The sequence below is a fragment of the Ammospiza caudacuta genome, chromosome 2, assembly GCF_027887145.1.
Source record: "Ammospiza caudacuta isolate bAmmCau1 chromosome 2, bAmmCau1.pri, whole genome shotgun sequence".
In the NCBI taxonomy this organism is placed as follows: domain Eukaryota; kingdom Metazoa; phylum Chordata; class Aves; order Passeriformes; family Passerellidae; genus Ammospiza; species Ammospiza caudacuta.
In genome coordinates, this window is record NC_080594.1 from 31,788,085 (window position 1) to 31,815,587 (window position 27,503).

Below are 27,503 nucleotides of genomic sequence, written 5' to 3' on the forward strand. Positions count from 1 at the left end.
TTGCTACTGAAAATGCATCCCTGTGCTCTAAACACTGAACTGTAGAGTTCAAAATGAAAATGTACCCATGATTGTGTCACATTAAATGTCAGATAGGAATACACCAAGCGAGAGGAGTTTTGTTTCCTGTTTGTTGTTTCAGCAATCAAGGATCCTGCATTTGATATGAATACACCTCCTGTCTTTGTATGCCTCAGGGGCTGCTGCAGCAACTTCCCTCATAACATTTGCTGGTGCATATCTGATGTGTGCAGGGGAGGCAGAGACTGAGCACAGCACCAGCAAGCCCTGACCCCCATTCCATTCGCTGTCAGCACCCCTATAGGCCTATTCATAACCTGATTTTTCTGCCCCTTCTTGATTTCAGGGAGATTAGCAGTTTTCTTGTATTCTGATCATCAGTCTAGCTAAGGTCCCACACTGTGACACAAAGCTTTCAAGCTGTGAAACTGTGGTGAGACATTGTCCCCACGTCATAGTGCAGGACTTCACAGAGCATAGCTCCAGGACTCTGTAGCCCACTGAGCTTCTCTGTCCATCTGAGAGAACAGAATTTTAATTCTAGCCCTTGCAGATGGATTTGCTAATCCCATTGCAGACCTGAATGTACAAAAAGATATTTGGAATTTCTCTTCCCTGAGATGTGATTATGTCACTTGGTCTCTCTTCCATTCACCATCTGAATTGTAATTTTTTAATTTCTGATTTTCTTTGTTCTGCATAATTCCCCTCACCCACAGTCCTTGATTGTAAGAGTGGTAAGCAAGTCATTATACCTATGACTGCAGGAATCCAACAAATGATTGAAGGTCTCCCCCTTGCATAGCTCAGAAATAACAGTAGCAGCAATAACATGCAACCAATGTACTGGAAATCTAGAGAGGACAGAGAAATTAGTGTGTGCATACAACCACTAGAGAAAAAGGAATGCTGGCGTGATCGAAAGGTATATGCAGGCTTTGCCAGCATTTCTGAGTATAACTACCTGTCAGATATGGGGGGGTAAGTGAAAGCTTTATTCAGAGGTTTCACATCACTTTCTCCTTTTTTTTGCATCATATTCCATTGCTTAGTACCTTGCAAGTGTGATAAATGAAGGTCATGAATACACATGAGGCTGTGAATTATTTCTTTATGGAGACTAGCAAGGATCAGGACCAATTTCCCTGCTGGATCCAGACAGTAAGAGCTGTTAAAACCAAACCCCACAAACAAACAGGGGATGGAGCTATGGGAAACTTAAACCATGCAGACAGCTCGTGCCCCTTCATTTGCATAGTCTTTCTTTGAAGCGTTGGCTGGGACATTTCAGCCATCCTGAGCAGCGTTTGACAGACACGTTTCATTTCTAACAAACTGGTCTGCTGCACTGCTGTCCTCTGCAGAGGTGACAGTCACAGCGAGGTGTTGTTCCCAATTTCTCTCTTCCAGTTTGTGCCCCTCCTTGGGAATAGAAAGATCAGTGGGTTGAATATTCTGAGGGGTGGGAGAACAAGTATCAGAAGGGAAACCTTTAAGGAAGGAGTGTAAATAAAAATCCCCCTTTACACCTGTGGGCTCTGAATTATTTACATTAAACTCTCATTTAGAGCTTAATGGCCACTTTTCATAGCACCACATCTCACAAAATGCAAGACTATGTGAACATACCTGTAAAAGTAATATGGCAGAAAATAAGCCTTGGAGACTGCTTCTTTTCCATCAAGAAAATACCAGTGGCTATTTAAATATTCTGGAAATCTAATGAAACTGTGCTTCTGATAGTAAATACTGAACAGTTCCTTCATGGAAATTACCAGTCAAATTGCTGCATGGTTGGCAGAGCATTCCAGTGACTGATGATATTAATCACAGCAGCAGCATGGCACAGGAGGTCAGCTGCATCGGTGGGACCTACTGCCAGGTTCAAAGCTGCTCTTAGCAATCCCTCATGTACACACCAAGCCAAGAGGAACCTATCTGCAGCCCCTTGCTGGGATCTGACAGTATAGTGGGAGAGAAATTGTCTACAAAATATCCATTCATAGAAATTGGAAGGATCTTGCTTTATTTAGAGCAGTTTGGCAGCACTGCCTTTGTCTGACCATATCTGTGTTATGGAACCGATACAACACTGTCTCAGGTGACAAAATGACAGCTTGTCTGAAGATGTATCAGGTGTTAGAAGACAGAATGAGGAGTGCTGTCTTCATCCCATCTGATCCTCTCCTCCTGAGCTGCTGATGCTGCTGTCAGCAGAGGTGCAAGTGAAGAGAACAGCAGGTCTCTTGCCTAGGTTAGTTTAAGATAAATTATTGAAAGTATTTCAAAGATATTTTGTATTCTAGCTCCCAGAAAACAGCCCCACTCTCCTTTCTCTCCAAAAATAAAATAATTCCAAATGCAAGTACCTGAGCTAGAGCCTTATACTGTAAATATACACTAATCAGGAGCATATGTCAGAAAGGAAAATAAAATCAACTGTGTATTGTGGACCTTAGTCTGCATTTACTGAATTAAATGCCAAATATTTCTTTGAAGGGAAGGGTAAGATGACCTAGTTCGCTGCTTTCGAAGATACCATCTGAAGATACCACCTCGTGGCATTTTAAAAAATAAAGCCAAATTCCTTCAAGCAGGCAAAATAATTTTCTGTCATACTTAGCCTGTATAATTTAAAGTGAGCAGGCTTTAAATTTGCTTTTTAATTTTGCTTCACTCAAATATGTTATCCCAGCTTATCCCAGCAGTATAGTGGTATCTTTGAACTTCCCAGGTTCTCAGTAGCCTTCCCTTTAAATATAGAAGATGCAATCCAATTTTTCTCTTTTACATGAGGAGCCTGAATTTGGCTCCTTGCTTCAAATCCTATTCATATTAAAAATATCTGTAAACACGTGCAGCTTTTGAAAAAGAGGTGTCACAAACCCCTTCCTTGTTTCCATTTATCCCATGGTGCATTACTGACCACGTGAAGCAATATGGTGTGCCCGACACGTCTTTTCCTGTACACAGCACTCACTGACTCAATCCCTCTGAGCCTTGCCCTTTTATCTCAGAGCTCTCTTGTTGCACCTCATTCCTTAATGGTTTGGAACTAGAGCAAAAAATATTCCAAATGACCAAATTACTTCTATCAGTAACCCACACTCCTGTGCTTCTAAAGAATAATCTTAACAAAGCTAACTGTCCCTTTGGTAATAAGTTATAACTAGGACTCAAACTTTCGGACCTGAAGTGATCTATACTGAAATTGTGCTGTCTGGGCTTTGAGGCATAACCTCAGAGCTGAATCTCATTTGGAATTTGGCCAAAGATATCTGGAGAGGTGAAATCAAGTTGAATAAATGAAGTTTTTAAGACTTAAAGATAAACCTTAGATGTGATATCATTAGAAATTCTGACCCCAGATGAATCAGATAAAACTCCTGGAATGGAAGTAATGTGGCTTTGTTCATTCAGCTTTGAAAAAGTCAGACATAGCTAACATCAACTTTGGAAGCAATTAATTTAATCCAGCCATTAAAAATGTTTAGGTCATATATCTCAGAGATTGAAAGGTTGTGATTTCATTAAGCTTATTTTTAGAAATCTTCACCTTAGTAATAGAAACATTTCTCTAAGCACTTCAAAATGTAACTCATGTGAAACCTACAATTTACCATTTCATATAGGATCTGTTCTTGGCCAGGCTGTTCCCCAGGCTTTTCCAGTTTCGGGGCCTGTCACTTTTCCCAGCGTATCTCAAGCATAACAGCACTGACACTTTCCTGTTTTCACCTGCAACTCAGCACAAAACTGCAAACTAGCTGCTATCCTGACTCACAGTGCATTCCAAGGAAGGGCAGGTTTCTGCTGATGAAAATTCTGCCATTCCAGCTGCATTGCCCTAAAACTCGGCAGCCTCACAGGCACACAAATGGTTGCCAGGGCAACTTTACAGCGGAAACACAGTGAAACTTCAGGATAGTGTGTATCAAAGGTACTTTCTTGCTGCTGCTTTCCACGAAGAAGTTTCTCTACTTTGTGGAAAAGCAATTCCTTGTGCTGCAGCTTATTCCACTGCCAGGCTACTGATGTCCATAAACAAGGACTCCCAGCTCCTGCAGGACAGTTGCCACCAATCTGCAGCTCTGCCTTAGCTACATGCAAGATAATCAGAAAACTCAGCTTCTCCAGGTTAGAGAAGAGAGGAGGCTTCAAAAAACAGTTTCAGTTTCACAGACCAGCTCTGAGGGCATCTTCTGAGTTCGTGTCTAAAGCAAATTGTGTGAGAGAACCAAAATAATGAGAAAAGTTATTCCTTGAATGAAGGCACTGAAGTATCTAATTAACAAGTTATCAGTTTGCACTAGGACCTATATTTAGAGTGTCTCTCATCTCTGGCATGAACAGTCTGACTGTGCTCTCTATCACAAACTGAAGGGTGCCATGTGAGGCTGAATTTCCCTGAGCAGAGCTCTGAGGCACCTCTGCATCCAGCAGCGTGCCAGTGCTGTGGCTCAGCCTGCTCTGCCTGCCCAAAGCCAGGAGGGGCTGACACACTCCAGGAGTATCCCGAGCCTAAGTCCCAGGCAGCATCAGCACAGGCTTAGCAGACACTGCCATCTGCATTCAGAAACATGTCAGAGGAGCCTGGAAGCAAACCTGGTAGGTGCAGCTTTCAGTCAGAGGATCACAACATCCATTTCCTCAGGGATCGTGAGATCAGGTTTAGGGTCCTAAGCACAAGGGACAGGCCAGTCATCACTCCAGACAGGCTGTCTTTTAATTTCCCAGGTTTTAGGGGACTTAAAAAAGGTTACCTCTGGAGTGAGCTCCCAAACTGAAAAGTTGAGAGCCAGAACTAAACCTTGTAGCAAAAACACCTCTTCTGTAGTAGACAAAAGCAAAATGTTCCAAATTTAGTAGAGTGCAAGAAATCACATAAGTTGCTTTTGCCTTTTGTATCTGGAATTTTTCACTCTGTCTTTGCCTCATTCCTGGTCTCCTCTGCTCTTTTTTCCTCCTTCTCACTCTATTTCGTTTTTATCTTTGCTCCCCCAGGTATAATTTCCGAGGCTTCCGCTGGCTCCAGGCTATGATCTTTGCCATAGAAGAAATAAACAGTAGCCCAACTCTCCTTCCCAACATGACCCTGGGATATAGGATATTTGACACTTGCAATACAGTCTCGAAAGCCCTGGAGGCCACACTGAGTTTTGTGGCCCAGAACAAGATAGACTCCTTGAACCTGGATGAATTCTGTAACTGCTCAGAACATATCCCTTCCACCATTGCAGTCGTGGGAGCAACTGGCTCTGGCATCTCCACTGCTGTGGCCAATCTGCTGGGACTCTTTTACATACCTCAGGTACGTTTCCACCTCACTTGTATAGGTTGCAGAAGTGGCCTGCTCCTCTACTCTGCAGAGATTAAGCAGAGATTGCTTAATCTTTGCCATTTCCAATAGAATTTATAGGAGAGAAATAATAAAATGGGGGGCAGGAGGGGGTGGATGTCATTGTTATGATAGAAATATGTCCTGCTAGCACTTTGCAGTCTCCAAATATAAAGGTTACTGAGCAGCCATAACAACATTTGGCCAACAGCAGCCTAGCCTAGGAGGACTGGAGAGTCCTCTAGAGTGGTTTAGTCTGTGAATGCAGCAGTAACTGTAAACATCCTGGCTCTGCTAGAGCCAATGCCAGCATCCACGGCCCCATCCTTTTGTTTAAGAGGCTTGTTGATCTGCCACAACCTTAAGTAAAGTACAAGGCTGCCTTAATATTGTTGCTCTTGATTTTACTTTTCTACACTGAAGTCAGCTTTGGAAAATATGCTTGGCCTTATCCATTTAAGTGTTAGCTTGCACAGCCTAACACTTCCAATCCCTCTTCCAAAATTAATAGAGGTGCCATAGCTCACAAGAGCCCTTATAACAAGACTGTGTCAGAATGTGCTCTCAGTCTGTCCTGAGAAATGTATCTTTGCTTCAGCCAGGGCTGCAATTCCCATCTGCACCACGAATGAAGAAGAAAGGATTCTTGATTGCCCTGTGCACAGTAATATATCTTGTCTGTTGAGCCTTATCAATCTGCCTCCTTTGCAGGAGTCTGAAAAACTGGACATTTGGTCTCTGAGCAGGGCAGGAGTGATTTAAGCTGTGCTATCTGGGTATTGCCCAGAGTGGCATTGGAAGTTGGTGTGTAAATAAACACCCTGATGACATCTTATGGGCATTGTTGATTTACACATCCCATTACCAAGTGAACAGGGGCAGCTGAGAAGGGTTGGTGAGTTCAACTGAACATAAGAGATGTTTGCAGTTCTCAGACTTTCTCTTTAAACAGAGAATGACATTTGTCCCATGAGGCAGTACCTTATCTAGAGGCTGCAGAAAAGGGTAGATGTCAGGAGGTTCACTTCTGGAACGAAGTCTCAGCCAGGTAGTTGAAGCATGACAACTGAAAGCAGGCTTTTAGACTGGCAGATGTTGGGTAGAATTGTCACAGCCATTTATAGCAAGGCCATTAGCAAATCCAGGCTTATTAGGCCCTGCATTTCAGTAGGAATTGGAGATGTATTTTACAATTAATGTACGGCTCATTGCTCGTTCTGTTGACGTAGACACTGAAAATGTTACAAGTTCTGTTCTGTTTCTCAGGACCTCAGGTCAGTGTCCCCTTACAGCACACGTGGCAGTGGGACACATTGCCTGTACTCCTGGAAAGAGGTTGATGGGGGTGAGAGTAGCACTGGGCAAGAGCCTGTCCAGGGGAGAGTACAGTTCTGTGAAAGGAGGGTTTACTCCTGCAGCCCTTGAAACTGCCCTCTGAGACCTCCTTTTCTTTCTTCTTGCAGAAACATTAAATAACAGAGTTAAGGGAGAAGATAAGGTTTTCTGTAAATTTCCACTTTGTACAAAATGAACTGTTTATAGAAGACTTTTTCAAATGAGAGTCAGTCCCAAAGAATTCAGATACCAATCTCAAAATGTGTTTTAGAAGTTCTCCAGATCTTTAAACAGTTATTATCTGGGTTTTAAGGTTTTCTTCCTACTTGGAGATAATTCAAATTATATCTTAAGAGCATGTGGCACTTATTCTGATTAGAAAACTAAAGTATTTCTTGATAGCTTTAGAAGAGGAAATAAAATCCAGTTTTAACCATAAAACATGGTGGCTTATGAAAGATGGACTGGCTTCTTTGCTGATTCTGGCCAGCAGTCAGGAAACGCTGCTAAAGTAGCATTACCATAACACGCTGCAGGATCAAGGAAGCTGATATACATCACATTCTTCTTATGTCAGCTGACAGGGATTGTATATAAAAGGCAAAATGAGCCTGTTTAAGGATGGGGATGGATGTCAAAGGCAAGGAGAGAAAGACAGAGTAGCTTTGGAATGGCAATACCATCCTGCTGTCTCATGTCTGGTTCAGGACAGAGAAAGCCTCTGTTTTGTCTTAATTCAGTGCATCGCCCTCATTTATCTAGGTGGCACGTACTTTTTATTTCTGGATTTGACAGAAATCTTTGCTATTCCTCCAGTCTAGTGTCCATTTCTCTCTCCCTCAGATCCTTGACCTTGCAGGTGGGCACAAGCTGGCTCCAGCCTCTCAGGTCTGAGCAGCTGCTCCTGTATGAGTGCCTCTGTAGGACAGGCACAGCAAGGAGAAACCTCAGAGTGGGTCACCTGCAAACACAGGCTAAGAAAATGTGCCTCCCAGGCTGGCAGGGATGCTAGGTAAATGGAGGCAGTTTATTTCAGGCATTTCACTTTATGGTGTGTTTTGCTTGTTTGCTGTGCTCTGACAGGTCAGCTATGCCTCATCCAGTCGTCTCCTGAGCAATAAGAACCAGTTTAAGTCCTTCCTGCGCACAATCCCCAATGATGAGCATCAGGCCACGGCCATGGCAGACATCATCGAGTACTTTCGCTGGAACTGGGTGGGAACAATCGCAGCTGACGATGACTATGGCCGGCCAGGGATTGAAAAATTTCGGGAAGAGGCAGAGGAGAGAGATATCTGCATTGATTTTAGCGAGCTCATCTCCCAGTACTCAGACGAAGAGGAGATCCAGCAGGTGGTAGAGGTTATCCAGAACTCCACAGCAAGAGTGATTGTTGTTTTTTCCAGTGGCCCAGATCTGGAGCCTCTCATCAAAGAGATTGTCAGGAGAAACATCACTGGCAAGATCTGGCTGGCAAGCGAGGCCTGGGCCAGCTCTTCCCTCATAGCCATGCCGGAGTTCTTCCGTGTCATCGGCAGCACCATCGGGTTTGCGCTGAAGGCAGGACAGATCCCAGGATTTCGTGAGTTCCTGCAGAAGGTGCATCCCAAGTCCACCAACAACGGCTTTGCCAAGGAGTTTTGGGAGGAGACATTTAACTGCTATCTCCCTGATGGGTCCAAAAATTCTCCTGCTTCCACTTCCTTTCACAAGGGGCACGAAGAGGGGCTGGGAGCTGGAAATGGAACGTCTGCCTTCCGACCTCCATGCACAGGGGATGAGAACATCACCAGCGTGGAGACGCCGTACATGGACTACACACACTTGCGGATATCCTATAACGTGTACTTGGCAGTGTATTCCATCGCCCATGCCTTGCAGGATATTTATACCTGTACCCCTGGGAAGGGCCTCTTCACCAACGGGTCCTGTGCAGACATAAAGAAGGTGGAGGCATGGCAGGTAAGCCCTTTGTTCGTGTGCCTGTGCAATATACCTGCAGAAGGAAAGACAAACTGTCCCAAATGCCCTTTAGGGTGCCTCTCCTAATCCTGGGTCTCAGACACAGCACAAGGCCCCTGGGATGCAGTGTGTGACTGTGTCTGAGGTAGGTGCATGCTCCCACCCACAGGGAATGTAAGGTAAGTTGGGCTAGGCCTGCAGTGAAAGGGGCTTAAACCAGGTTACATTTTCTTGCATTTGCTGTGGGCCAAAAGTGCACACACAGACAATTACCACAGCCTGGCTGACGCAAGGTAACTTGATCATATATTGAGCCTTAATAAACAAGAGGGCCTGAGGAGAACACATAAACAAGGCAAACAGTTTTTAGAGTTCATTTTCTTTGGCAAGCTTTAAATCTTTTGCAATCCCACAGCAATTTTCCATACAGGCTGGATTTATTTCCTCACAGTTTTAAGCTTATATAGGATCAAACCAAAGAAGATTGAGTAATGGAGGAAAATTATGTGTGGCTCTTGGGCAGAAAATAGATAGCTGCTTTGATTTGGCAGTGGTATTTTTGAACTAATGAAATTATATTAATGACTTAGTCCCATTTACCCATTCATTCAATGCATTCTGCCCACTGGCACATGGATCACATTTTGTCTTCTGATCCTTTATGAATACTCTCTACCTTACTATGTGTTTGATCATACTATCCAATGTGGTATTCACTTTGTAGTTTTAATATCTACTGCATTCTTAACACAATTAGTATGGACTGATGATGATATGTCAAATATGTAGCAAATACTGGTTATCACAAAACACTTGAGCCCAAACATGCCTGAAATCAAACACAGGTGAATAAATGGAGGATCACCTCCCCATTTTCATTGGTGTTTTCCTCTCTTTGGGATAGTCTAACCAAAACAAAGGCTGCCCTTGCCACAAACTGCAGATGTCAGGTCACACTCACATAAGGGAACTGCAGTTTGGTTCCTGTCTAGTCTCCTTTAACTCAAAAACATATCCAGATCAAAGTAAAAGGCTTTGTCTTGGCATTTATGGGAAACTTGCACCGCTCTAGGTGCCTGAACAGGTTTATCAAACCACTTTACTCGGAGTTGATGAATGCAATGTTTGACCCTGATTTAGAGGAATCCAGCAATTGCTGGCTGTCTGTGAAGTTTCTGTCTTACAAAGCTATTCTGCTTTTCAGGAAAATTTTGGCAGAAATGAGCAAGTCGCAGACAGATGTAGCTTTCACTGTTGTCAGTAAAAATGATCCAGAATAAATGTAGTTTAATTCATTCCTTTATACCGTGTCAGCTTGGAAAGTAAAGCTGGATATTCATGCCATTGCTAAGTAAAAGAATGTGTTTGTTGAAGGTTCCATGCTTGAGAAGAATGACCTCTCATTTCTGTGTTGCTTGTCAGGTGCTGAAGGATATACACATCAAAATGTAAAGCATCCTGCTGATCTAGGCATCTGGGTGTACATACCTGCCTGAGAGGAGGGAATCAGCTAGGAGTATGTAGAGAATAACCCCAGTGGGCAGGAGCAGGGAGCACTACAAAGGAACAGGTTATACTTATAACCACCGCCGTCATATGAAGCCTTCTTGTGCTTTTTTTTCACTTTGTTTCAAAATCAAACACATGAATAGCAGGTAAATGCCAAATTTGTGTGCACACCTACTTCATGCCAGGCATTGCAGCTCATTACCTTCAGGAAGCTTTCCTCAGCCCTGGGAGTAATGAGTTCACCTCACAAACATGCAGCCTCCAGCATTTCCAGAGTAATTTTCTGAGAACCACACAGGAAAAAAAATCTTTCTACTAAAGTCAATCTCATTTGCAGTGGTACTTCTGCCAGTGTTCACTGCCTGCTCCCTTTCTCACAGTCAGGTCAGGCTTTTCTTGATGGGAAGTGACCCAAGAGAGCAAGGACAGTGCTAGGAGGCTCCCATACCTGTGACTGGAGGGCAGCTGCTCACAGTGTGTGCAATTACTGGCCAGGCGCTGTGTGGTACAGATAAGGTGAACCTGCTGAACTTGTGCCTCCATTAGCCTGAGCTCCTGTCTGGAGCAGCCCTTGCCAGCAGGGTTGGTGGCTGGGGAGCAAAAATCATACATTTCACAATTTAATTATGTACTATTTATTTTGTTGCCTTTCAATGGCATTATCCTTTTAACACATATGAGTTTTTATTGTTGTTTGCTAATTGCAAATTTAATGTATTTCTAACACATATCTTCTGGAGGATGTGTTCTGTATCATTTGTGGACAGTGCCTCTGTGGATCCATAAATAAACCCAGAATTTTTGCCTTAGTGATCAGTTCATTTGAAATGGAGAGCCTAGCACAAATAACTGTGAGTTGGTTAAACTGAGTGAGGTTCTCCTATTAAGAATTTACCACCTGTAGTTCAAGAAGGCTCTAGGTATGTTTCAGCATGGGGAGAGCAGGATTTTTGTCTCCTAAGGTGAAATATCGGATACTACCAACTTTCTTGTTTACTTATTTATAGCTACTTGTTTAAGAAACCGTTTGCTCATTTTCTCCACCTGGGTCAGTGATCTGTGACAGATCCTGTCCATAAACCCGGTGTTGCTTCCTTTTGTTTTACCAATGCCTCTGAAGCTGGCTATGGGCATTGCCAGTGGAGATGGGACTGGCCAGCCCAAGCTGTCTGGCTGCCCAGCATGAGCAGAGATGCAGAGATGCAGGCAGAGCTGGTGAGCAGGCAGGACAGCTTCCAGGCTGTGCCCAGAGGAACCCGTGCCACTCATTCCACATGCAGAGCTGACCAGGGAATTCAGAATCCTGTATCTGAAAATGGGGCAGCTGGCACTTCAGAACTCTGTAGAATATTGCAGACTTTATTAGGATGCCTGTGCTGCCCTTATTCTGAGCGATCTCAGCTGTCTTGTTTTAAAAATCTACACTGCTGTAAGGCAGAAGATAATCGAGGTGCACACCTTTGCAAGATGCCTGCTGCAAAGGGCAGACAGTATTGTCTGCATGTGCCATTGTTGTGTCCTGCACAATATTGAACAAGATCAGATCAGTTGCTTCTTTTTGCACTGTTTTGTTCAGGTAACAAAAAGGTGCAGGGCAATCCTGAACAAAATGTATAAATTCTGTCACTTCCGGGCAAGGTAAAATTTTATAAAAAGCACTGAGAATTCAAGTGCATTGGTGCAAATAGTAGAACAGAAAAAATCCTCATAAAGGCTCCCAATACCTCTGGCTATGAGAAGACCACTCTCTTTTGCTGGGGGGATTGTGACTTTTTATGAGAGCTATCAAGTAGAGCTAATTCTGTGTGTTGCTCTGGTTTGTGGCCTTGCCTACGCCAAACACAGGCTCTCCCATAAGCTACAGAATGAAAGTGGGAAGTTATGGCAGGGGGTGGAAAACAGTCTGAGAACTGCTGTACTGATGCTGACTCTTTGTCAAAATTACCTGCTTTTTTGGCCTGTTTCTCCATAACTGCTTTAACAGTCTGGTTTTGAAGCCCTTTTTTCTTAATATCTTCGCTGATAAGATTTCTCAATTCCCTCAAGTTCCTTCATTTTCTTAGTCAAATATCTCATGAAGCTATTTCTGCAGTCACTTCTAGGAAAGAGTCCCTCTGTTCTTTTTTCAGTTCCCCTCTGAGCATTTACAGGAGCCTCTCTGGTGTCTCTCTCTCACTACAAGCACCCCATGGTCCTGCAAAAAAATAGGAAGAAAACTAATGAGGAATCTGTCTTTCAGAGCAAATATTTCCTGCTTCATATTATTTTTGTGTGAGAAGATGAAAGACCTGTCTTTTTTTCTGACTGAGGTCACTCAGTTTCTGCCCATACATTTGGATTCTTGATGAGCAGCTGCTGGATGTCTCTTCGTCTTGCAGTAAAAGCATTGTGATTAAATGGGGAAGACAGGCTCCCAAGGATGTGAGAAGGCAAAGGTGTGCAGCCACAGGGTCACTGAGCAGAGAGCATCTTTGGGTTGACTCCCAGACAATTTGCAGGTTGCTGTTGCACTGGAGGCTTTGAACTTTGGCATGAGTGAAAAACAAGAGCTCTCTTAGGCACCAAGGCAAAGCACAGTGCAAGGGCTGAAAAACGTGTTGTGCTAATGATTTGCAGGTTAGAGACATGCTTGTGTGTATTATTCTATGCCTGGAAATCTGACTGACCTCAGACACAGTGAAAAGTTGTCATATGCTATTCCACAAAATCAAAACAAATACAAATTGGCTTCACCTAGCAACATCTAAATTCTTTTATTACACTTGGGCACCTCCCAGCCAACAGTTCCTTCCTCAGTGCTAGTGATGCTCATTGTGAACAGGTAAAAATGGACTGGCACCTTCTCTAGCTTTACATTTAGGTGTGTCTTCCTGGCTGGAAATTGTGGATTGATTATGGAAGGTTTTAAGAAGTAAATAATGCCTTAGATGACATAGACCTTTGAGCCTAATGGCTTATCTAATCAATTTTTGTGTCTATTAAACTAGAGGCCTGTCTGAACAATTCAAAACCAACTGCTTTGTGGTACACAGAATTAAACAGTATCAGAACAGCTATTAGCTATGGCTGGTGAGAAAATTAGTCATTTGGGGGGAATCACAAAGAAAGCAGAGGAAGCTGTTGAATGTCAGGCAACTGCAAAACCTTGCCTACTCTGCATTACAAATGCACTGGAGATGTATTTGTTGTGAACAGAAGGCAAGAGGTGTGCCTTTGTTGTGGGAGGCAGGATTGAGAGGGACACTACTTGAGCCACACACAGAAATATGGGGGTCAACAGAGCAAACACAGCTATTTCCCCACCAGGCCAATAACAAACAATTGCTTATTCATCAGTTTGAAGATAACAACTTGCCATCAGCTGAGAGCACCAACCAAGCAGACAATAGATGGAGTATTATTTAGATGTCTCTACAGCTAAAAGGAGAAAGAATTAACTGGACTCACCAGTAGAGAATGTGCTAGGAAATGATTGCCCTGACAAGGCTGCTAGAGGAAGGGTGAATGAACTGCATGCAGCAAATACAACAAAGGAGTTATGGTTATTAATTACTAAGTAAAGAATGGCTGAGATTCTTCTGAATTGGAGAACTACACACTGCCTTATAACCAAACTCACAGTATTCTTGTCTGCTCCCAAACACGTTGAATTTTTCATAAAAGTCACATTTAATATAGTCATTTATGTGCTGCTTTACAACAAAAGCTGCGTTTTAAAAGAACTTTTTATATTTATGAAGCTCATTTAATAAGTACTTCTGTCAGTTGGGGAAAAGTCAGTTTTTCAGTGTATAGTGGGAATTTAGGGAAGGCTCCATGAAATGCTCATACAATGTCTCTCTGTAACAGCTTCAGATAACAATTATCCCTTGAATTACCAAGACCTCAGACACCAGTATCTGTTACAAAGACACAGCATGTCTTTGTTGCACAAAAGGATGTAAAATTTCTTCCAGGACTGACCTTTCCTGATACTTCTCACTAATGGAGCTGGTGACAAAGAGCACCTTGAGAGCTTCCTAAAGGCACTCACAAAGTGAGATGAGGAAAGAAGTGGATATATAAAAAATTTCCATTTATCTCAAGATGGGGTTGAAGCTAACTTCAAAGTCATTATAACCATAGCATAGATTATTATTTCGTTTCTTTCTGAGTAGTTAGCTATCTTCACAAGTGCTTTACTAGCCAGTCACAGTTAGTTATCCCCAAAGTGAACTTCTATGCACTGTGAAGGACTGGTGTTGTTCCACACAGAAGTTAGGAGGAATGAGAACAAATATGAGAACAAATTACTCTTTATGGTGACCCTTTTGCCTTGTAGAATTATAAGAGTGATCTTCCAACTGGACTAGAAGCAATACTTTTCTCTGAAAGGACTTTCACCAGTGTCTGTAGGAAGAATGACATGAAAGACTGTAGAAATCAAAGTCTTGACATGAGATTTCTTTGTTAGCCAAGACTTACATTGATAGAGGAAATGGAAAAAAAAAACAGATTTAAGCCAGTAGCCAAGTAGAACATGTGCCCAGACACAGTAACTGAATCCCCTGGAATATTAACTGGCCATTGATGGGACCCATGACTGTGCTTGCCCACTCTGAATGTCTGAAACACTTCCATGAGTTCAGTAACTCACTGTGTCTATAGAAAACTTTGGGGATCTTTTTTTTTTTTTTTACCCCCATGGATAGTACTTCTTGAATAGATTATAAATAAGCATTGAACTCAGGTTTCATGGATTACCATGGTTCTGTTAAAAGAAATGACACCTAGCGTGCAGAATCTGTTGGTTCTCATTCTAACAAAGAGCTTACCCAAGCACTGAAGGAATTCATCCTATAGCTCCAAATAGGAATGGATTTACAGTCAAAAGCTGTGACTTTCTCCTGGCCTAGGCAGCAGCACAGTTCTTCAGAGCAGTGTCAGCAGTGCTCTGTGCAGGATGCATTTCAGACCTCAGTGGAGCTTTGAAAAGACTGCTCCATAAAGGGCTGTTTGAAGAAAGTGACTGCAAAGGGCTGTAAAGGGACACATCTACACAGTTGTTCTCTGCACAGCTGGGCAGGGATGGCATTAAACACCTCCCAGAAAAAAAACATTTCAATCAGACTTTGTTTACACAAGACCACGTATGTGAATTATACTACTTGAAAACACATCAGTTGAACCTTTGGGTCTACTAGTAGCTTTAATAATAGGAAAAATTTTTACATATTTAATATGAAACCTTATTTCATTATAAAAACCCTATCTTAAGCTGTTAGGTACTTCACCATAACAGTTATTGTGCAGTATGGTGATGTCCCAAGAGCATTAAAGCATCATTTACTCAATTAGGACTCCTGCCAGTAGATCCTTCACCCTTAGTACACAGCATCCTGGGCTATTGTACCAGATAGATTTCTCCATATTGTATTTACTGCAAGTGAAAACCAAAGCAATAGTGGCATCAAGTCTGGACTGAGTGGATCTGATTTTTTTTCATGCCATGGCTGGTAAGGACAGGAGCACATAGCACAAAATACCATCTAGCAGCACTGACAATTAAGTTTCAATTGTAGCTGTACAATTGCCTTTTTCTGTCCAGAGACTACCTCTCTCCACAAAACCTCAGCAGAAACCTAAAACATGTTTAAACAGAGTCACTTCCCAAATGATCATGCAGTTTGAAATCCTTTGTATAATTAATTATGTAAATTTATGCCATGTTCAGGAAAGTAAGTATTCTTGATCCAGCTAAAGGCTGCTTCACATCAAATGTAAAACTTAGGTATTTCATTTCTGAAAGGCTGTGTTTGACAGCCAAACTTGTGTTTAACAAGATTTATTTTCCCCAAAGACATGCTGACTGGTAGACCTTTCTTTTAATTAGTATGATCCATGGCAGGCCACGTCTCTTGTCACAGATCATCTCTGATTTCCTGTTGGGATTTACTGACCTTTAGTTTCATTGGTCCTTACTTGGGCTTGCTTTATTAGATTTAAAAGTCCATATAAAGTAGGCATAATTTTTCTCCATATAATATTTATGCACATTGATCAAATTCTTCCTTGGTCTTACCTTGATAATTTAAACAGAGTGGTCTTTTAGTCATAAGGTATGTTTTCTGCTTTAGTTCTGTACCTTGTCCATTCACTCATACCTCTTTTTGGCATGTATTCAGTATTCCTTCAACAGACTCAGCACAGCAAGACAGTGAAAAAAATCCCACATTTGCATACTCCTATTACTTCCTCATTTGTAGAAGCACAAGGTACCTGAGCCTTCCGTGCCACAATGGAAAGGTCACATTTAGTTGCCAGTAATCTTTTGCAGCAGGTGGTACCCTTTCTGTGCCTGGTGTGAATTCCTCATGCTTGATGAACAAGCCTGAATTTCCCTGTATTAAACACAGATATTTGAAAGCAATCTAAGGGGAAAGGCTTGTTCTTGAATATTATTTACCATTACCTTAATCCATGAATTTTCAGCAATTTTTTCCAGCCGTACTTTTGTAGCTGCTGCCAGGGTACTAATGAACATATTTGGAAACGGTGAGCTACACCTTTATATGTGTATATCACTTGGTTGCTGGTGAGAGCACCACATAAGCTGACCCATCAAGTCCAGTTACAGGCATTAAAACTGGTCCTTGTCTTAGGAAAACCTAAGCTTCACCTCTGTTATAAAATCCACTAGGCTTGGGCTTTTGATTTCTCTCTGGACATCCTTGAAAACATGGTACTGATCCCAAATCAGTTTACTGAAGCTGGAGAAATTCCCCATGAGCTGATGATCTGCCTCTGTTGATATCTGTTGGGCAATTCCTGATCCCTGTTACATGAAGTATAAAGCTCAGTTATTTCACTTCTGAAGGGGTATGTCTGTCAATCCAACTTGAATTTAAGAAGATCTCTATTCTTCAAATGTTACTAGGTGGCAGCAATTATGTTTCCATCCTACAGTTTTTTATCAATCTCTCCTCAGCCCTAAACTCTTGTTTTCCATTGTTGTTCCTGTGATTCATGTCAGGCTAACCAGCCTTTGGCTTCAGAGGACCTCCCTCTGCCTTTTACAGAATTGTCATTTCTTGGCAGCTGTTGCAGCCCACCAGAGGCTGACACCGAGCAGAACTTTGGGCACAGTGCTGGGAATGCATTACTCTTGCAGGTGTAGCAGAAAGGTGGATTTGGGTTGCTATGGAATAAGATTAGATAGCATATTGACTTTGTCATTCAAAGGCAGTGGCATTTTTATGTGTATATCATAAACCTACTGTATTAGTGCTCTCTTTATTGCTCATGGACTGCTGTGATCAACTGCCTGGTTCTGTCAGCCTTTTAAATCCAATTTAAATTCCTCAGGCTGCCCTCTAATCTCTCTTTAAGGACTTTCTACCTCAGTTAATGTCACATTATAGCTCCAAAACAAGTGCCCTTGAGATAAGAATGTCTGTGATTTTTTCTGATAGCAAGGGTACTAACACATCATTCCTTTAGCTTTCTTGCCCCTCCTCAGCTCTCTCTTTAGCATTCCATCCTCTTCAGCTGTCCCTTACAGCTTACTTAATGTCATGAGGATCTGGCATACATGACACCTTTCAATTTTAGTATGTTCAAGGAACTTCTTATATATTGCCTGGTGAATTTTTTCTTCTTTGTTCTCCAGGAATTTTTATGTTCAGCTTTCTGTTCTTTTCTTACAACACCTGTCTTTTTCAGTCTTACTTGGATGTTCCATGTTGGATTAGTGCTTTTAGAGCCACCATAATAAATACTGCTCTTTGAGCTCTCTTTGTATGATGAGGATGGCAACATATCGTCACTCTCCAATTAATGAGCTTTTATTTTAATGCACACAGGCAAAATTTTTAACTGAAAATGGGTTTATCATGCATAGGGTACAGTCAGTCAGTCCTTTCCTCTAGCTTGTCCATGGATTTTTTTCCATTCTGTGGAGTTCCATCATCACTGTCGTATGCTTGTACAACACCAGAGTAAACACTAGTCAGAAGTCTTCTTGATTTTATATAGCATTATATCCTGCATCTAGGGGTTTTCCACAGACATTATTTTTTATTTTGCTGCCATAATTTTTGTCCTGATTCCTAGGGAAAGAATTAATGCTCACAGAACTTAAGGAGGGGAGAGGTGCAGTCACTTTCAGCCATTTCTCCCCAGAAGGAACCTGCAGTCAGCAGATCAGATTAAGTCTCTTTGGGATGGCACTGAACTGGGATTGAGGCTACTCCAGATGCCCTAACTCCTGAAGTTGCTTGTAAGAAGGATTTTGTTGGACTCTAGGGAAGTAATACTACACTTTCATGCTTTGGGCCATACAAATATATTGCAGTATCATCATACAGCTGAATCTTAATTTAAAACAGAAAAAAAGGAAAATTTTAGACGTAAAAATGTATCTTGTCATCTCATTTCTACTCTTGAGCTAGTCAAATTCACTAATTACACTTAATGGAAACATCACTGTCCAAACCAACATTTTGACAGACTCAAAGTGAATTGTTTCTTCTTTTTCTCACTAAAAAAAAAAGTAATTACAGTTAAAAAAATGAACTGTCACTTGAAGGTCACACTTTTGAGTTTGACTTTAAAAAATATGTTTGTACTGAATTTCATTTGAGAGGATTTCACGTTTCCCTGTGTAAATCTTTGGTCACTTTCATCTGGGTGAAATCATGATTCTTTACCAGAGCACACCTATGTGAGGTGCTGTTTGCTATCAGCTAAGGATTACACAGTACAGGCTCAGGACTGGTGTTCTATGGACAATTGCATTTAGAACTGTAACTGTGCACAGGGCCAGTAGGAGTTGTGGAGGACCTTGGGGGAACAAAATATCCTGGTCCCATCCTTACTGCATCTTAGAACCTCCTACTGGTGATTAAATCAGTCTGGAAAAGCCATGCAATGCCAAAATGTTGCAAGATCATTTCTTGATTCCTTTGGGAACCTCTGTGAGTCATCAGACAAGTCTTTCAGAAGCATTTCAGACTCAGGTTTGCAATGGAATCGAGGCATCTGCAGCCACCAGTAAACACCAAATGGGTTTTTCTGAAGTATCACAGTCAGACCTGACTTGTGCAGCCTCTGTTATAAAATCCACTAGGCTTGGTCTTTTGATTTATCTCTGGACATCCTTGTAAATATGGTACTGATCCTAAATCAGATTAGTCCCATTTTCTATCAAGTCCCATTTAGAAAAGCTTGCCTTTGACATTTTTGGTTTAAGTTACTTGCTTCTACTGCTGTAGTAGCAACTATTAATTTGTTCGTTTTGTCACCTTTTATTGTCAATAAAGCACCAAAGCTGCTGCAGTTTTTAAGCAGCAGAGCAGGGTCACTTGGTTGCTAGTGAGAACACCACATAAGCTGACCCATCAAGCCCAGTTACAGGCACTAGAACTGATCCTTGTCTTAGGAACCTCCAGACTTCACCAGTTTCCAAGCGCTCATAGCATAGAATGAGACAGGAAAGCACCAAGCACCTTCCTCTGAGCAGCAACTGAAGGTACTTCCAACACAGTCCACATGAGTTCCTTGTTCTCCCAATTTCTGCAAGTTTCTATTGGAGATGCTGCATCTCTCACACAAAGAAAGGACAGAATGTATGCATGGGTTCCCATGTCAGCACCAGTGCTGTTCCTCCCCAGGGGCACTGGTCAGTGGGAGAGGCAGAGAGAGATCCAGCCCCCGTCTGCCTAGGGAGCATATCCTTCACAGAAGCAGAGCAGAACCAATTATCAGTAACAATATGATAATCAGCGCGTCTTGTCGTGTCAGCTGGATGTGCTGTATTTCTCCAGAGACATGAATAAGGTCAGTTGCCTTTGCAGGGACAGGGGTCTCTGCTTCTGTGAGAATATACCACCTCTTTCCCACAAATCACTACATATATTATAAACAATTACGTAATTCCATGCTTTCATTTCTCTTGAAATGAAGATTAACTGTCCAAGAGCTATCATCACCAACTGTGGACATCTTTTATCTTAATTTAATTCTTCTTTTCTGATCAAATTTCTTGAACTAACAGCTTTTTCCAGAGGACACTTGTACTATTGGTGCTATATTTTCAGTATAATTTTTTCTTACTTTCATATCCTAATATTTATTCCTAATATTCCTAATATTTATTCCTAATATTTAGTTTGCTCTTCCCGCTGCACAAGGCACAGAGTGATTTTACTAAGCTGCCTACAATAATGAACAGGTCTTTGTCTTGAGCGGTTAGTTAATTTTCTTCAATAAAGACTATGAATAGCTTAAATTATTACTTCTAATATATGGCACATTGTTTTTGTCATACACATCTAATTGTCTTATCCAATGACCTTCCCAGCTTTACAAGGAAATAATTTCGTTCTTATCAAAGCATAACAACATTGAATGTTTTGAGTTATTCTCAGGCTTCACACAGCTATTCTTGAGTATTGAATGAACTCTTGCTTTTGTTCTGTTTTTCAATTCAGTGCAGTTCTAGTGTTCCACCAGAACTGGGATGTCCATCCTGTCTTGTCGAATTTCCCTTGGGAGTATTGTCTGTGTGTCTCTGGCTGACCATCAATTCCTCTCTCTTTGACACCAGCCTTTCTTCCAGGGTCTATCCCCTTTTGTTCATCTGCCCTGTTGCCAACCTGACAGTTTAATCCTGGAGTACAGCCCAGGCCTTGCACAGTAGGTGCTGACTGGTTTTCATTATTTTGGCATGAAGTGCTCAGCATCCCAACTACACACCCGGCACTCCTTGTGCATGGAGCTGGATGTGTGTAACCAGAAGACATCCAATTCTTTTTTGAGGTATTTACAGTGAGAATCACAGCTCTGTTCCTGGGTGCCTTTCAGCTTCTCCACCCAAGATACTTTTATAGTGATAAAAAGTATTAACAGTCACTTCTTCAGAGCAGTAAACCAATAGACACCAGGCAGCTTAGGTGGAATCTGGTCGCCAGAGATAGGACCTAAGGGAATGGCCTGAAGCTGTGTCAGGGGAGGTTAAGATCAGATATTGAGATAAGGTTCTTCACCCAGAGGGTGGCTGAGCACTGGAACAGGCTCCCCAGGAAAGTGGTCATAGCACCAAGCCTGACAAGAGTTCAAGAACCATTAGGACAATGCTCTCAGGCATATGTGTGATTCTTGGGATGTCCTGTGCAGGCCCAGGAGTTGGACTTGATGATCCTTGTGGGTCCCTTCCAACTCAGAATATTCTATGATTCTGTGAATATAGCAAGTGGTGTGAGGCAATGAATCACATCCTTCACTGGCTGAAGAATTCCATTACTTTCTGAATGGCTTTTGGAAAAAGGTGAGATTAATGCTGTTGGCATATTCTGAAACCTTGGTTTGAAAAACAACATCAGCACTACTACTGATGCTGTCCCTCTTGGTGTACGACGGGCAGCAAAGAAGGAGGAGAGGTTATGGAGGAGAAGGAAAGTTCAGCTCCTGCTGACAAGAAGAATGCTTTGGACAGAAGGGTGAAATTCATCTTGCCCTGCCTCAGGCTTCTGGAAACAGGTATTACTGACACAGGGGTCAGGGCCAGAACCTTCCTGCCTGCTCACTTCCCGTGTGTCAGAACTTGTTGATGTTGTGATGACAGCACTGCCTTTCAGAGAACCCAAGTGTTGGTCCTACATAAAAAAGGGCAGAACAACATATTCCAAATTAGAGAATGCAGCAGGAATCAAGGATTTGATACAGAAAGAAAAAACTTGAGTTTTGCTAACCTGTAAACGAAGATTGACACATAGGTAGTTGAAAGTGAAAGGAAGAAAAAAAGCACCAAAAAAACTATTGCTTCAAACAACTTTTCTCTTAAAGTATTTTATGAGTGGCTCTTTCAGAACTGGCCTGGGCATATTTCTTCATGATACTTGACCACTGGCAAAACCCAGGTCCTGTGCACCATAACCCATGGCCTAATGCAACAGCTGATCTGTCAAGGCCTTACACCTGTTACACCATTATGAAAGCATCTTCTCCATGTGCTTGATGAGAGATCCGAAACAAGAGAGGAGATTGGGCCTTCTGCAATGCAAAGTGAAAGTCAGGGCTTGCCATCTTGAGGACAGTTGCCAACTTTTCATCTTCATTCACACTGAGCCATGATGTGCTATTGTTGGCTGCTCTCAGCACGTGCACTCTACCAAACCAAACAGAAAAACATTTGGTACCTATCAGCCCAGAACTGTTTTACAGGCTTGAAGAGAGATAGGTAGACAGAAATTAAAACTTAAGCATGGGAAAATGTATGTTAATTATCAAGACAGGACTGCTTGCAACTGTGTGTTAGGTGGGGTAATTGTCTTTTATGTGGTGACAGACACCTATAATGTGCCCTGGTTCTCTTCCATTGCAGGACCATTTGACCTAGGGAGGAAACAATCAGAAAGAAACTGCAGAAAGAAGCCAAGGATATTAAACCTTTGACAGTACATGGAGACTAGTTAAGGACCTGTCACAGTTGAGACAGAGTAAAGGACAGCTCATAGCACACCTGCATATTGATGTTTATTTACATTTATTTAAGAATGAACAAGACTACAACTTTTAACTGCTTGATATCTCACACACTCTTGCTTTCCCCACAGTGTTACATCACCTGGTCTTAACTTACCCTCCTGGGAGGGACATGGTGGAGATCTGTCAAGGTGGAAATTCTCACTTTATGCTGTGCAGCTCCTCTCAGTTACCTTTCTCAAGCCAAGGTTACTGAGCATACCCCAACATTTGTCTCCACATATATCCTTCATCTGCAGGATCTTGCCCTACACCCAGTGCGTTTCATCCAAATATCTTCACTTTCTTATTTCTAACCCTGAGCCCTAGGTTTTTGTTGCAATCAGCCTCCTAACTGGTGGATCTGTCTCCTATCTCGTTACTAACTGGAGTGTTTAGGACATGCCACTATTGTTTAGTCCAGCTGCTATCAAAATGTTCAACTAGTCTGTGGCTTGTGCTTCAGAACACAGCTCAAAGTTCAGCTTTGGACATGCATGCACACTCAAAATTCTCTGCTATTTGACACCATCCAAAATTTAGAATGGATGTTTTTGCCTGGCACCAGCCTCAGTACTAGTGACAGAAAGTGAATGTATTCTCCAGATCAAGAAAAGGAGGAGAAAGAAAGCTGGCAAAGCAAAATAAAGGTATTAGATGGTGTTTGTTAAAAGTGAGACAGCATCCTTCAAATAACTGAGTTATGTTCAGTGAGTAAAATAGGAAGATCCATAAACTCTGGCAGATTAAATGTACAAATAAAATAAGGCAGGCCAGAAAAATGAATAAGCAATATCCTAGAATGGGCTAAAAGCTCATAAATCATACTTTAAACATTTCAGAAGTAGGATTGTTTGTTGAGCCATAGATTATCACTGCAAAAGACAAGGTAAGGCCATGACAGAAGAAAAGTGTGCTTCTCATGGACAAACTTAAGAAGGTTTAGTTATTTATGAGGGACTTTTAGAGGATCTGTCTAATTGAACTGACTATAGAAGAAACTATGGAATACAAGAGCAAAATTAACCTTGATACTTCAGGGCAAATGAACAATATTCACCCAAGGGATATACCAGAGCTCACAGATGAAGCAGCAGAAGAGCTGGCTGCAGTGCCCATCTCCTCGCTTGAAAAAATCCTAGGCCTTGACATCTAGAAAGCTGACAGAAGAGACATCAAGTTTCTGAAAGGGTTCTGGAGGACAGCTAAGGAACTAGCAGAGCCTGGTTGAGCCTATTATTAGAAATTGGGGTTCAAAAATTTAGGAAGGAAAAATAGAATATACTGAGGAAGAGTGACCATGATTTCTCTAAAGAGAAGCCCTACCTCACAAAAATCCTGAAGTGCTTTGAAGGCTTTGGGATATGTATGGGTAAGGGAACTTCTATTCATAGAGTATGCTCAGGCTTCTTGAAGGCATCTTCTGGTAGTCTGTCAGCAAATTCAGAACTTATGTGTGTGTTGGTTGAAAGACAGTCAGCAGAGAATAAAAATCAATTATAAAACCTGACATCACAAATGAAGTTGATCAAGTCTGTGGTGGACTCCTCAGGTTTATCTGAATAGGAGTCAAAAAAAGCAAATGTACTTTTAAGAACTGGAAGTCACCCTGGAAAAGGGACACAGAGGTAAACAGGGTGCCCTGGGGCCACTTTCTCAACCCTTTGGTGCATCTCTCTTCAGTATCATGTGCAGGACTCAGATCTGATGAAGAAGACTGGGAATGCTTGGAGAAGGGTCAGTGAAACAGCTGCTGTACAAGCTGTAGCAACACCAGATAGGGCTCAGCAGCCTGAGAAAGAGGTGTCTGAAGATTGTAAAGTCCTGAGAGGCATGGAAAAGATGAGCAGGCAATGACAGTTCTTTACAAATTTAAGCATAAAAATCAAAAGAGTTTTGTAGCTGCTCTTCCAAAAGGGATGAAGAAGTGCTTGTCTCACAAAATCTAGGTCTCTGTGCTGTAGGAGGCTGTGGATGTGAAAAGTTCACACAGGTGCAAAACACAAATGTGCAACATCATGGAAGAAAAATCCACCCAGAGGTTATCAGGTACAAAAGCTCTGGCCTGGGAAGTCACTGAGCTGCAAAATGGGTGAGAGTGTTCAGGGGGAGTGCCACAGCCCCTGTGCTCCTGTTGTGGGTATTTGCTCCTGGCCACAGTCTGAAGCAGGTCCTGGGCAGGTGAGCTGCCAGCCTGGTCTAATGACAACTGTGTTTATGTTACAGCTCTATGACCCTCCCATTAAGGTGGAAACCACATGACCCAGAATATTTAGCTTGGATAAAGTATAGGATGCTGCATGGCTGGGAATGACCTTACCATGAATAATAGGAGGGTGAACTAGAGGGTAGCTTGCAAGTCCTTTCCAATAATAGGTGTTTTAATTAAAAGGCACTGCAATTCAGCATGAAGTCTGTGACAGAGAAAAAAGAAAAGAAGGGAAAATTACAGAAAGAAATATCTGAAGACAGCAGTTTGCACAATGCTCTCCCCACAGGCTTCCACCAGCTGCTGACAGTGTATCCCAGCCACAAGGTCAACACTTCTCTCATAAACTCTTGGTTCCAGGATATGATACACCTACCCCTGACACATGCTGTTGGCCTGGCTGAAGCACGGTCTTCTAGGTCTTTGTATTTAGTATTAAATACAGGTATTTAGTCCTGGTTATGTGTGTTTCTATCTTTAGTTACAAAACACAGTGACACATTTTTAACTGTAAGCCTTTAGCTAATCTTTGATAGACCGGTGAATATATAATAGTTCTGGGGTTATTCAGAGTCTACAACTTCCTCTTTGAAAGGTTAGTGTTTATATATTCCTTGTCTGTTTAAACTGTATTTTCACCCTGTGAAGAGTTGAACTTGTGAGATACAGAGATAGGATCCTGGGACTTTCTTGCCCTCTAAAAAAGGAACATGTTCTGCTGGTTCATTTTACAAGATGCCTCTCAGAAATTTAGATTTGAAGAAAAGCTTTTGTTTTCTGAAAAGAAAAAACCCCAGGCTTTGTTATTTCTGTTGTTCCTGTTGCCTTTCCATTTGGAATTTTAATCAGGTCATGTGCCTTTTGTGCAGGAACTACTACACATTTTGTACCCACTAGCTACAGTTACAGAGCTGAAGCTGGTACAATCTGCCTGGGGAAAGACAACATAATTTGCAGATCAGCACTTCTATATGAATCAACAGTCAGACAGGCATATCAAGTCATACATGAACTCATTTATAACCTTAATCCTCAGATGTAGTGTGTGTGACCAAGGGAAAGGTCCTATCAAACTAATCCTACAAAATCCCACTAAAAGCCAGGGGCATGTATTATTTTTAAGAAAGCTAATGACAGGAGGGAAGGCCAAGGAGCAGACTAATTTATATGAATGTTATGAAATTAAACACACAAAAAATTGCATTCAGGGAATCCAGAAGTTTCTCCACCATTCATCTTGCTGACCCTAAGGCCAGTGAGCCTCCTGCTGCTGCCACTGACCAGGAGAGGCAGGACTTGAACCGAAGAATCCTCGATATGGCTCTTGCAAGATTGTCTCCTAGTGTGTGTAGCAACTGCAGTCAAAGCAAGGGCAAGGTCTCCTGTCTGTGCAGGTAACAGTAAACCAAGCCAGCAGTGATACTCAAGATATCCTGGTGTCCTTCAGAAGGATGCAGTAGTGCTGCATGAGTGTCATACTGGGTTGGAGTGAGGAGAAACATGGCATTAGGCTCAGCATAAAGGAAAACCTGATCTGGACATCAAAGCTGCAGCTTTGTGGTAGGTGCCAGAGCCTGCAGAGGAATGTGAGCTGCCTGCTGAGAACCTGCATTGCTGACAGACACAGTTTCTGGTACCAACCAGACCAAGATTGAAGCCCCTGTGCAGATGAGGCCAGAGTGAGGTGAGGCAGTACAACAGATCACTGGGGATCTGCAGACCCTGTCTGTCCTCAAGCTGTTTCTGCTCCATTCTCACTGTCCCCCAGTGGAGCTGGGCAAGTAGCACCCTCCTGGGTACCCCTCAGGAATGAGGGGAATGAGAGGGGAGCAGGCTCCTATTTCCTTACCCCGCAGGCAATGCCCACAGCAGTGCCAGCACTGAGCACCTTCTTTTGCTGTGTCCATCAGAGGGTGAGATCTTCCAGGGACAGGTCCTGGTTTTTTGGTGAGATCATTCTAGCTGCACACCTTATGGGTGAGCTGGTCTCCAGAGGAGGGGCAACAGGGATGAGAAAGACAGAAGAAAATCCTGCCTGCTGTGTCTCACCCATTTCTCAAAGACTGAGTACTGTGGCAATATTTTGATATCCTTCCATCAACATCGTACAAGCCGAAAAGGTATTGTTAGCCACATCCTTTGTAGTACTACAATGATTTTTTCCAAAGTTTCTCAGGCTGGCATTGAAACAGGCAGTGGGAGGAGGGTCTCTGTGGCTCTGGAGATGTTAGCTTGAGCTAGGAGGATCCTAAAAGGAAACAGCGAAAAATGAGACAATTTAGCACAACTGACAGGAATTAATGAAGTGATTCTGTTCCCCTGTCCCTGTGTTTCCAGGTGAGAAGGATTCATCAAAACAATATTGTCTGTTCTGTCTAGGGGGTGAAGAGGACTCTGCCTGCCCAGACAAATTGATTTAGTTTTGGCTTCTCTTACATTTTGCCATCCAGAGTTGTATGTTTGGGCACTCACAGGTGGGGGACAGAGAGGGGGAGAGGGAGAGAGAGGGAGAGAGACTGGGCTTACAAGCTGTCACAGGCAATAGAAGCACAGCAGCAACTATGCTGCTGGGGTCTAGGGGCAGTTGACAGCCAGGAACCCTCTGAGTCACCTTATCTTTCCATAGAT

General features: G+C 42.4%; 1 protein-coding gene across 1 annotated transcript in view; it reads left to right on the plus strand.

The window, feature by feature from the left end:
• Positions 1 to 27,503, plus strand: part of CASR (calcium sensing receptor) — a 74,029-nt gene that overhangs the window by 35,205 nt on the left and 11,321 nt on the right. The window contains exons 3-4 of the mRNA XM_058825716.1: positions 5,026 to 5,332; positions 7,778 to 8,656. Coding sequence (XP_058681699.1) covers positions 5,026 to 5,332; positions 7,778 to 8,656 — 1,186 coding nt within the window. The remainder of the gene's footprint in view (positions 1 to 5,025; positions 5,333 to 7,777; positions 8,657 to 27,503) is intronic.